General features: G+C 41.1%; 1 protein-coding gene across 1 annotated transcript in view; it reads right to left on the bottom strand.

Annotated features, from left to right (window-relative positions):
* SLC25A32 (solute carrier family 25 member 32) overlaps positions 1-13,165 on the bottom strand; it is a 46,369-nt gene extending 33,204 nt beyond the window's left edge. Inside the window, exon 1 of the mRNA XM_065895608.1 lies at positions 13,012-13,165. Coding sequence (XP_065751680.1) covers positions 13,012-13,165 — 154 coding nt within the window. The remainder of the gene's footprint in view (positions 1-13,011) is intronic.
* Positions 13,166-13,320: the final 155 nt, after the last annotated feature.

The following is a 13,320-nucleotide window of genomic DNA, read 5'->3' on the forward strand; positions in this document are numbered from 1 at the left end:
ATATATACGATGTTCTTGGATTGGAAGAATTAATATTGTCAAAATAACTATACTACCCACGGCAATCTACAGATTCAATGCAATCCCTCAAATTACCAATGGCATTTTTGCAGATCTGGAACAACAACAAAAAAAAATCCTAAAATTTGTATGGAAACACAAATTCTTGAGAAAGAAAAACAGAGCTGGAGGCTTCAGGCTCCCTGACTTCAGAGTATACTATAAAGCTACAGTAAACAAAATAGCATGGTATTAGCACAAAGACAGATTTACAGATCAATGGAACAGGATAGAAAGTCCACAAATAAACCGACACACTTATGGTCAATTATGTACGACAAAGGAGGAAAGAAAATACAATGGAGAAAAGACAGTCTCTTCAATAAATGGCACTGGGAAAACTGGACAGCCACATGTAAAAGAATGAAATTAGAACACTCTCTAACACTATACACAAAACTAAACTAAAAATGGATTAAAGACCTAAATGTAAGAACAGATACTATAAAACTCTTAGAGGGAAACATAGGCAGAACGTTCTTTGACATAAATCGCAGCAATATCTTTTTGGATCAACCTCCCAAAGTAATAAAAATAAAAAGAAAATAAAGAGGACCTTATTACACTTAAAAGCTTTTGTATAGAAATGGAAACCATAAATAAAATGAAAAGATAACCCACAGAATGGGAGAAAATATGTGCAAATGATGCAACCGACAAGGGATTAATCTCCAAAATATACAAACAGCTCAAGCAACTCAATATTAAAAAACAAACAACCCAATCAAAAAAGGGGCAGAAGATCTAAATAGACATTTCTCCAGAGATGACATCCAGATGGCCGACAGGCACATGAAAAGATGCTCAGCATCACTAATTATCAGAGAAATGCAAATCAAAACTACAATGAGGTATCACTTCAAAGCGGTCAGAAAGGCCATCATCAAAAAGTCTACAAACAGGGCTTCCCTGGTGGCGCAGTGGTTGAGAGTCCGCCTGCCGATGCAGGGGACACGGGTTCGTGCCCCGGTCCGGGAGGATCCCACATGCCGCGGAGCGGCTGGGCCCGTGAGCCATGGCCGCTGGGCTTGTGCGTCCGGAGCCTGTGCTCCACAACGGGAGAGGCCACAACAGTGAGAGGCCCGCGCACAGCAAAAAAAAAAAAAAAAAGTCTACAAACAATAAATGCTGGAAAGGGTATAGAGAACAGGGAAAACTCCTACACTGTTGGTGGGAATGTAAATTGGTACAGCCACTATGGAGAACATTATCAAGGGTGTGTAAAAAAATAAAAATAGAGCTACCGTATGATCCGGCAATCCCATTCCTCGGCATATATCCGGAGAAAACTCTCATTTGAAAAGATACATGAACCCCAATGTTCACTGCAGCACTATTTACAACAGCCAAGACATGGAAGCAACCTAAATGTCCACTGACAGATGAATGGATAAAGAAGATGTGGTATACACACACACACACACACGGAATACTACTCAGCCATAAAAAGAATGAAATAATACCATTTGCAGCAATGTGGATCGATCTATCATACTAAGTGAAGTCAGACAGACAAATATCATATGATATCGCTTATATGTGGAATCTAAAAAAATGATACCAATGAACTTATTTACAAAACAGAAATAGACTCAGAGATTTAGAAAACAAACTTATGGTTACCACAGAGGAAAGGTGGGGGGCAAGGGATAAATTAGGAGGTTGGGATTAACATATACACACTATTATATATAAAATAACAAAGACCTACTGTATAGCACAGGAAACTCAATACTCTGTAATAACGTATATGGAAAAAGAATAGATATATGTATATGTATAATGAATCGCTTTGCTGTACACCTGAAACTAACACAACGTTGTAAATCAACTATACTCTAATATAAAATTAAAAAATTTGTAAAAGAAATAGTAATATTAAAAAAATATATTGTACAACATGGGGAATAAAACAAATATTTTATAAGTATAAATGGAGTATAACCTCTAAACATTGTGAATCCCTATACTGTACACTGTAACATGTAATATTGTACATCAACTACTCAATAAAAAAAAGAAGCACTGAAAAAGTTTTCAACCTCATCAATAAAATACGAATTAGACAAGGTAGCTTTTTTTATTTTTTCCCCTCCAGACGGAAAACAATTTTAAGGTTTGTTAATTCCCAGTGTTGGTGTGGGTATTTGGAAATAGACACTTTCATGGCCTTTCTGAGAGCAGTTTAACACTAATAAAAATTCAAATGCAAATTATTCTTTGACTTAGCAGTTCCATTTCTAAAAATATATCCTATAGAAATATAGCCCCAAATCTACAAAGATACACACAGAACGATGTTCACTGAAGCGTCTTCTGCAACAGCAAAAGTGAGAGTAATTTCAACATCCACCAATAGGGAAATGTTTAAATAAATTATGATACATGTATACTGTGGACTACTCTGAATATTTAGAAAAATTGAGAGCTATGAAACTAATAGATTGAAACACTGCATATGGTTAATAGTAGCTATCTGCAGGGAACGAGACTGGCTGTGAGTGGTTGTAGTGGGAGAATGATAAAGAGAATTCAACAATACAAATTTCATAATGTAAAAAGTAAACAAAGATGACATATACCTTTTGTAATAAAATAAAACAGCAGCCCTAGGGAAATTTAAAAAATTTTTATTTCTGTTATCCTTCACTCAAGAACATTTTCAGATGCTTTATATCTGCAACTGAAATAGAGTAATTTTAAAACCTTTTCCATGTAATAAATATTAAACCAGCATACAATCATTAAAAATGGCTTTTTGAAAAGCAAAACGTGTATGCTGCAGAACATTTACAAAATATAGATGGAATAAAGAAAATAAAATCACCCACAATGCCACCACTCCAAGATGACTACCCTTATGGTGGTATATTTCCTCCCTTTCTTTTTTTTGTCTGTGGATATAAATGCCAGTTCTCTATCCCTAGACCAGACCTTTTGCTTATCTTCAGATCTACATAGATAAATGCAACTAACAAAAGTTGCAGTTTGAACATATCCAAAATTGAACTAGTATTCCCTATCCCTATTGCAGCTGCTCTTATTCTGCTGATCCATATTGGTCAATAAACAGAACTACCATCTACACAGATGCTCCAGACAGAAACCTGGGGACTCCTGGTTTCTCCTCCAGGAGAAACACTCCTCCTTTTACACTCCTCCTTTTACAACCTCTTACCAATTAAGATGTCCTGTTGATTCTGTATCACAAGTCTCTCCTGGACCCATTCACATCTCTCAGTTCACACTGCCATCACCCTACTTCAGGACACCATTTCTCAACTAGAAACAGAATTTAAATTAGCCTTCTTATATCCAGTTTTGCTGCCCCACCCCCATTAATTGCACTGTAGGTTAGGTAATCTTTCTAGAAACATGCATTTCAATAAGTCATTTATCCACTTAAAACTATTCTATACCCCAAACAATAAAGAACATATTCCTTAACATAGTACATAAGGCCCTCCATCACTCTCCTGCAACAAGCCCCAGTCTCCTCTTTATTCTCTCCCTGCATTCAGTGATGCTGCCTTACGGAACTTACTGCATAGTGCCTGGCTCATTGAAGTTTACGCTTCAAAATATGTGATGAAAATTGCTAGAATGTTCAACAACTTTCAGCTCTTATACAGTCTCTGACCTTAACAGGCTACTCTGTCTGCCATGAACATTCTCTTCTTACCTATTCCTTCACACAGTTAACTTTGATTCCTCTTTCAGGTCTCAGTTTAACAATCATTTCCTTTGGGGATCCTTTCCTACCCTCTAGATGGGGTCAAGTTTCTCTGTTCCCATGGCACACCATACTTTCCCTACCACAATAAAACACTCTTCATTGCAATTATTAGTTTTTTTGTTCAATTATCACAGCTTCTCAGTAGCAAGATGCTCTGTGAGGGCAGAGACTACTACTTCCTCATTGCAATATGCCTACTCCTATCATAGTGCTTGGTACATTGCAGGCTCTCAATATATATGTGTTCAATTAATATAGCCTGAATATCTTCTGTTTCCTTTCCAGATCCAGGGTCCACCTCTCTCAACCACGTTCTGCTCCAGAAGCCTGATCTTGCCTTCTAGCTTCTAGCTGAGTTGGGTTAGTGGGGAGCCGGGGCAGATCAAAGGGATGGAAGAAAGCAGATGCAGATATTTATTCTTGCAGGGGTTGCCTTGGGCACGCTGCATTCCTCTACTGAAGGTCACAGCTCCTCTCAAGGTGGCCCTCTCTCAACGACTCTTTCTCCCTGTCCTTTGGCCCTTCAGGTGACAGCAGCCCAAACTGTTTCTAGCCCCAAATACTACATTATTCCTTACGGTTTTCCTATGATCTGCTTACATCTTTGTAAACAATCCTTTTAGGCCCCCCCACGGCCCAGAGCTATACTATTTTGAATGTGTCTTCTGTTTCCTACAGGAAAATGGCATGGAAGAGAATGCCAAATTTATAATCTTAATTATGTTTTTTATAAAATTGGTATATCGTAAAATAAGGTTTCCAGAAGACTCAAAAGAAAGAAAAAAACGATTTCAACAATGACATGATGGTTTTGCCTCTCACAGGTATCCCATCATTTGTACAAACGGCCCTCTAGTTGACATGTGAATTGTTTTTTTCTCTTTGCTATTATTTAAAGGTCTCTAAAGAAAATTCTGTTCAACAATTTTTTTTCTTATATCCTTAGAATGGGAATTAGAAGGGGTCAAAGAGTATAAATTTGTTCAAATACACATAGAAACTGCCCCCCAGAAAGTTTATACAAATTACAGTCCACTAGTCATACTCAGGCAAGCCCAGTTCACTGTCCCCTTGCCACTACTTTACTGTGCATACTGCAGCCTGGCAAAGAACCATTGACTGTTTACCAATGCCAGGCAAAGGAGGAAAAGTCAATCTCTTTCATCATTAATCTGACAATGTTACACCATGAAATGAGATTAAAGTACACTAGGCTTTGTTAGAAGATCTGGGTTTGATATCTAACTTCCCTAATTAGCTACTTAGTCTTTTCTTCCTGAGCTTTAGTGTCCTCTTTAAGTGGGGATAAATATTACCTACCTTGCAGGTTGTCGTGAGGTTTGTAAAAGATAAGTTTAAAAGCAAGTAGCAGAGTTACTGGTTCTCAAGAAATGTTTTGCTGTGTTCTTTATAATCTTTCTGATGCTTCCCTTGGATTTTATGGCTCTCATTCTCCTGTATAAATGTCTTCTGAGTAAATTTTCCTTTCAATAATAAGCTCACAACACAAGTTCTCTCTTGAGGTTAAAAAAAAGCAAACAAAAAATACAAATCACAAAACACCATCTTTCCTTTTCACAGATATGAACCAATGATTTCTTTGTTTTAAGAAGTCAACCCTAGAAGTGTAGAGTATGAACTATCTCAGTAATAGGCAACAACACTCTGTACCCTATACTTCCTTAATACTATAATCTTATCTACTTTATCATATAGTTAGGATCAAATCTTTAATTTTGAAAGATGTCTGCTTGTTCACAGATAATTATTTAAAAAAATTAAGAAAATGATTTATTGACTATCACTGCCAGGCAAAGAAGGAATATAAACCTAAGTAGGACACAAACCCTGACCCTGAGGAAGATATAATCTGCAAGGCAAAATGGACAAGCAATCTCATTACAAAGTTATGAGCACCATGGTAAACCTATGAAGTGCTATAGGAATATAGAGGAAACACGATCAACACTTGTGTATGGAGGAACTGGGGGGATGTAGGAGGGTGACAGGGAAAGTGGGAGAGCAGATACTGGGTAGAGCCCTGAAGATTGATTAGAAACTTGTCTTTGGGAAAAGGAGAGAAAGTTTATCTCTAGACAAGTGGAACAGCTGGTACAGATACATGAAGTATCACAGCACCTGGCACTGCTGGGGAGAATACTGGGGGCATGGTTCAACTGAAGTAAACAGCTGTTAGAGGGAAAGGTTGGTAGGAAATCAGCCACTAAAGAAGGGTAAGGGCCTGTTTAAGGACTGCATTGTGTCCTTCCTCCAGTTTATATATTGAAGCCCAAACCCCCAATGTAACTGTATTTGGAGATAGGGCCTTTAAGGAGATAATTAAGATTAAATGGGGTCATAAGGGTGGGGCCTAATTCAATAGGACTGGTGGGTCCTTATAAAGAGGAAGACACACTAGGAGTGCATATGCACAGAGAAAAGGTCACGTGAGGACACAGCCAGAAGGAAGTCATTTGTAAGCCAAGGAGAAAGGTCTCACCCAGAAAGAAATCAACCCTGCTGGTCCCTTGATCTTGAACTTCCAGCCCCCAGAACTATGAGAAAATCATTTACTGTTGTTTAAGCCACTCTGTGGTATTTTGTTATGGTAGCCCTAGCAGACTAAGATAGACTTAATTGCAAAGGTTCTTGAAAATCACAAAAGAGAGTCTGCCTATGATCTCAAAGTCCCATATTTCTCAAATTTGGGTTCAAGTGTGCCTAAGATAACCAAATATGTGTTTAGAAAGGAGACCCAGGCACCCTGGGGGGAATGAATTTGAAGGTGGAAAACCTGGAAGCAAGAAAACAAGAGGCCGCTGCAAAGTTACTGAGATGAAGAGGATCTGAATTAGGGCCTCTCTAATGTAGAATTAAAATTGCTATGTAAATAAAATACAGTAAATCCCCTACATACGAACAAGGTCCATTCTGAGAGTGCATTTGTAAGTCCAATTTGTTCATAAGTCCAACACAGTTAGCCTAGGTACCCAACTAACACAATCGGCTATACAGTACTGTACTGTAATAGGTTTATAATACTTTTCACACAAATGATACATAAAAAACAAACACAAAAAATAAAGAAAACATTTTTAATCTTACAGTACCTTGAAAAGTACAGTAGTACAGTACAATAGCTGGCCTACAGGGGCTGGCATCGAGTGAACAGGCAAGAAGACCTACTGACTGAAGGAGGGAGAGGAGGTGGGAAATGGTAGAGCTGAAGGATCCTCAGCAATAGGAGATGGAGGGCAAGCTGCAATTTCATTCACACCTGACGTTGATGGCACAGGTTCTGGTTCCTTGCTGGATTCAATTCTATCTACCCTCTTGAAAAAATGATCCAGTGATGTCTGGGTAGTAGCTTTTTTTCCCTTGTCATAGATGACACGGTAGCACTGCATTGCATTCTGAATGCCTGCTGCAACCTTCGTGTACTGTTCTACATTCAGGTCCTGTGCCTCAAAAACGAACAGTGCCTCCTCAAATAAAGAAAATCCCCTTGCCATTTCCTGCATCATGAATCTCTTTGGTTCTTCAGTTACTCTTTCTTCCTCTTGTCTCTTCATCCTTTCTCTGGGCCTCCAATTCCATCAGGTCTTTATTAGTAAGCTCCTTGTTTTACACAGCAAGGAGTTCAGTGAAGTCGTCCTCTTGCAGACCTAGCTCCAGCTTTTCGCTGAGAGTCCCTACGTTGCTCTTTGGACTCCATCCACCTTCTCAAACCCATGAAAATCATCAACAAACTGCAGGCAAAGGTTCTTCCAAACCCCATTCATGGTGACAGCCATAACCTCATGCCAAGAAAAGTCAATGTTTTTTATGGCCTTGTAGATGTTATAGTCCTTCCAAAATTGTTGCAAGGCTGTTCCCGATTCATCACTCGCCTTTACTGCCTAACGAAAAGTGTGATGTAAAAAATATTTTTTGAAAGTCACTATAACTCCCTGGTCCACAGGTTGGATAAGCGATGTACTATTCAGTGGCAGATGGCAGATACTTTGACTTTGGGATGAAAGTTGTCCATGAATGGAGGGTGGCAAAAGAATGTTGAATGGGAGATCCTTCTCCAAGCAGTATTTCTCTACCTCTGGGATAAAGTGGTGGAAAAACCAGTCCTGGAAAATGGCCTGTGTACCCAGGCTCTGGGGTTATTCTTCCATACAAGAGAAGCCCTTGGCTTCTCCTGAGTGTCTCCTCTCAGATCCCAGTGCCTCCATGTCAGTTAAGCTTCTGGAAGAGATAACTACAATCTCAGCATGGACTTTCTCACCTCCATTGCTTCTCAATCCACTGCAAGCTGGTTTGGGCCTCCACCTGCTACTGCAGGTTAAAGACCTCCAAGTGCACTTTGGGATTCCTATTTAACCCTTGAGCAGCACCTGACATCGATTACCTCCTAAAACACACTTCTTTGGGCTAGTTTCACTCTCTCCTGATTTTCCTCTTACTTCTTTGGCCACTAAATTTCCTTTGCAGCCTCCTTCTCTTCTGCCCATCCTTTAAATGCTGATTTTTTAGGCAGTCTTTCCACTCAACAGGGGTAGTCTCTCAATCTTTAATTAGCTTCAATTTCTATCCCTGCGCTATGGTTTCTACATCTCTAGTCCTGATCTCATTCCTAACATCCAGACCTGGCTTCCATTTTTACATGGCATAAAAGATGTGTCAATCCAGAAGCTTAACTTTCTGGAATAATTTTCATTTCAACCTTTAGCATTTTACCCTTTAGTTATACCAAACTACCCACTTATGGTTTCAGTCTAACAGCATATGCTATGAAATCAGACTTCCTGGGTTTGAACCCCAATTCCAACGCTTACTGTGTGATCCTGAGTAAGTTACTAGATTACTCTGTGCCTGAGTTTTTTCATCCACAAAATGGGAAAAATAACAGAACCTAACTTTAAAAGTTACAGAGAATTAAGTGAGTTAATACATATAAAGCTCCTAAAAGCATGCCTAGCACATAGCAAACATTCGATAAGTATTACTTTATGCTACTGGGTCTTGCAATACCACATACATACAAAACTTGACTGTATGCTATTCTTGTTACGAGCTCTACATTTTGGTTCCTTGATTAACCTACAGATTAGGATTTCAGGTTATTTTAGAAAATTACTATTTTTATACCTCACTCACATTCTTTGTTGGGGCTCCCTCTCATCAATCTTGATGACTTAAAGTGTCATCTTGAATACTTTAAGTCTTGAAGTTATAAGGGGCCTCAATAATCACCTCAAGTGACCTTTCCACCCAACACAAGAATATTTTCTAACCTGTGTCATCCAACTGCTGAACCACTGCCCGTCATTGCCAGTTTCACTTCTGAGCACCAGCACTTTGCCAGGCCAAAATCCGCTTCCCTGTAATTTCCACCCAACCTCTGTCTGACCTTCCGATCACCTTCAATAAGGCAGCTCCCTTTCCCACATGGCAATTCTCTAAATACCTTAAGTCCCTCCCACCCCCTAAGTTAAACTAGTTCCTCCAGTCATTTCTCGTATGAAATGATTTCTAATCCTTTGACTACTCTGGACACCTCTGAGTTCCAATCTGTACCTGAACTCATTGAAATATTGCAGGTTTGGTTTAATGGTCAAGACTAACACCCCCATCACTAGGTATTATAATTTTATTATAAGGGCTTAATTTTATGAAAGCATAAAAACTCTAGTACTAATGCTGGTGGCCAGGCAACTATTTTGATTTCAGTTATTCATCTTCCTAAGTTTTCTTCTTTCTTATCACCATTTCACAGCCACTCTATGGGCTTGTTATTACAAAGTTCTGCTTCAACTCCTAGATCTTTAATTTTGTCCCCCAATCCTATCTCAATCACGTCAGCCCTACTGGTCTCCTAATACTCTCACCATTTCACCAAGACTACCAATATTCTCAGGTACCAAGAATTCCCTTTTCTCAGGCACAGTTTGCTTCACAGCACTGTCTTAAGCTCATCAGGCCAACCACACTATTCCTCAATGATCACCTCAACTATCACCTCTTCTACTCTTACATAAAATGCTGCAGAAGAGAAATACCAAGTCATATAGGTCTGCACCTGCAGCCAAGTCCAGAATTCCTGCCTTCATGTTCAAGCCACAGTATACCAGGAATTCCTAGAGGTACTGGGGTAAGTCGTTAAGTGCCAGAGGGTACTTGAGTTAGCCTGCCTGGATTCAAATTCAGATCTATCTTTACAAACTTGTGACTTGGGCAAGTTAGTCAGCTTCGATTATTCTCACCTGTATAACGGGGATAATAAATTCACAGGGTTGTTCAGAGTAGTAAATGATATAATGCAAGTAAGGTTCTTAGTTCATTGCTCTTTCTGCAAGTAAATGCTCAATGAATGTTCCCTGTTGTCATAATTATTATTTGTGTGTGCATGGTAAACTATGGAAATTATAGGCCTCTGTGGGTTTTCTTCTAGGGAGAACACTCCATAATTGCCACTGATTTTCAATGGCTTCTTACCTCCTCTCCATCTGTCAAAAATTTTAGTCCTTCTCTGGGGAACCTCAAGATCTAACGGAGGGCTTCCCTGGTGGCAAAGTGGTTGAGAATCTGCCTGCCAATGCAGGGGACACAGATTCGAGCCCTGGTCTGGGAAGATCCCACATGCCGCGGAGCAACTAGGCCCGTGAGCCACAACTACTGAGCCTGTGCTCCACAACAAGAGAGGCCGCGACAGTGAGAGGCCCGCACACCGCGATGAAGAGTGGTCCCCGCTCGCCGCAAGTAGAGAAAGCCCTCGCACAGAAACGAAGACCCAACACACACAAAAATAAATAAATAAATAAATAAATTTATAATTTAAAAAAATGATCTAATGGAACATTTACAGATACACATATATATCTGTGGTCATCACCAATCTACACTTTTCTTTTTTTTTGCGGTACGCGGGCCTCTTACTGTTGTGGCCTCTCCCGTTGCGGAGCACAGGCTCCGGACGCACAGACTCAACGGCCATGGCTCACGGGCCCAGCCGCTCCGCGGCATGTGGGATCTTCCCAGACCTGGCATGAACCCGCATCCCCTGCATCGGCAAGCAGACTCTCAACCACTGCGCCACCAGGGAAGCCCTACACTTTTCTTAACCGTCTATCTCTACTCATGTTTTCGTATTTGGATTTATTCCATTTTGTCCTTAATTTTATGTTGTCTACAATTACTTTTTATTTGACTAAGTCTCAAACCTACTATTAGAATTTAAGTTTCCTGAGGGCAAGAACTTTAGGTGCTTCTGTATCCCATACAGCAGTCTACAAATGTTAAAAGACCAATATACACCAGGTGAACAGAATACAATTACCTAACTCTTTAAGATAATCGACTTCTGATCTAATTCTCATGGTAGAAATTAACTTGTAGTAATGAAATAGAGCAGGACCCTATGGTCCTTTCCCCCCACATCCTCCGCCTGCCTTTTGCCTGTAGAAAAACTTTGGTCAGAGAATAAGTTTAGGGCTTCCCTGGTGGTGCAGTGGTTGAGAGTCCGCCTGCCGATGCAGGGGACACGGGTTCGTGCCCCGGTCCGGGAAGATCCCACATGCCGCGGAACAGCTGGGCCCGTGAGCCATGGCCGCTGAGCCTGCGCGTCTGGAGCCTGTGCTCCGCAACGGGAGAGGCCACGACAGTGAGAGGCCCGCGTACCGGAAAACAAACAAACAAACAAACAAAAAAAGAGTAAGTTTAATTAGAGAACTGAGAAAATACGGAAGCAAAGGAAAACGGTCAAACAGGACCAAATAATAATAATTTACTCATTCAGCAAAGTCAAGGACCTTTAGTTCCTCTTCAAGGGCTGTAGATAATATTCTGAGCCATATCCTTTGAGCTGTTTTGTAGATACTGAAATGCTTGCCAGGTGGAAGAAGTTAACTACATGATGACTAGATTAGCCATGACATAAGCTGCCACAATTCCAGGAACTGGCCTCAAAGAAATGGGAACAAACCGACCCTGGAACTGAAGACTAACTGTACTTAAAACAATCAAGATTATGCTGCATGACCAATTTCAAGATGACTGTCAGAGCTGCCTGTGCTGTTTCTACATGTAACTCCCTCCCTCCGCCTATAAAAGGTCTTACCCACTGACTGTCCGGGAAGGGGGGGTGGGAATCAGCCTTTGGACACGAGCGGCCCTCCCGCCCCCAGATGCCTGCCTCTGAAATAAAGCAAACTTTCCCTTCCACCAACTTTGCCTCTTTATTGGCTTTTGAATGGCGAGCAGCCGGACCCCACTTTTAGTAGTAGTAATAAGAGAACAGAAATGACAGAAAATACTTTCCAAATAAAGTTATCAAAGACCTTCTTTGAAGCTATCTTTTCCAGAATTTAACGTTGAGTTTATCTGTTAAAGTACTTTGTTAATTGCAATATACTTAATTCACTTAACTCAATGAAATTAATTCAGTAAAGCTAAATAAAGAACAATACTATTTGAATTCTAGCTACTTATTCCTTCACAGGACATTGTAAACACCAAAACCAAACTTTCAAGAGAATTCTATCCCAACCTCATTCCCAACCCTCTGCTAAGGATTACTCCCTACTCCAAGCACTTGCATTTTCCCTCTCAGCCCTGAGGCCAAACACGTGACTATCCTTAGCTTTCAAAGTACAGGTTTCCCTTGCTATGCGAAAGTAAAGCATGAAAGCTTTAATAAGCCAAAACTGCATAAAGCGAAGAAGCAATTACCGTAACACACACCTTGCTAATGGATGCACAACATAAATCCAGATAAAGCACAGATGCTCACAGACACAGTTCAAAGTTATGGCGGCTTGATGCTGTAAAGCGAACTTTCGAAAAGCGGGAGAAACCTGTACCTCCAAGGGTGAATGATTTACACCTGTGAGGGTTAAGCCCTAAAATGTGATAAACCCTTTCTTATTTTATAAATCAGGCTTTGAGTCCCATCTTCTATACCAATGAGAACTTTTCTCAGACTTTTATATCCATGTTCCTCATCCCTCAGTATTAGGGAAAGGGGACGACGTTTGCCAGACCACTTTACCAAACTCCCCTCCCTCAAATCTGGCCCCAGGCGAGCCCGGACAAACAGCATCTTCTTCAACGCTCGCCTCACCTGCCGTATGGAAGCGGCAGGAGAGGCCAATGCCTCCGACTGTGTCTTTTATCACTCAGTTCGGGGTGACAGCAAGGAGAAGCCCAGGGTCTGAGCGGTTTCTTACCGGCGAAGCGGATCTTCACGAGATCCAGCGGGTGCAGCGCGAGGTTGGAAAGGACCCCGCCGCTCACGCCCGCCACCAGATTCTCGTACCGGACGTGGCGGAATACTGTGCTCCACGCCGACGACCCGGACGCCGACTGGCCCTGGCCCGTCATGGGCTCAGGGCCCGGTGATGCCGTGGAAGTGGGACGAGATGCAGTGGCCGCCACCGTGGCGACGGTCGCCACGCTGGAGCAGAAACCGCAGGGCACGAGCCCACTTCCGGGACCCGCGCGTGGAGTCACACGCCTGGGCGCGGGATGAAGCCTAG

Source organism: Phocoena phocoena, chromosome 17 (genome assembly GCF_963924675.1).
Source record: "Phocoena phocoena chromosome 17, mPhoPho1.1, whole genome shotgun sequence".
Classification (NCBI taxonomy): Eukaryota; Metazoa; Chordata; class Mammalia; order Artiodactyla; family Phocoenidae; genus Phocoena; species Phocoena phocoena.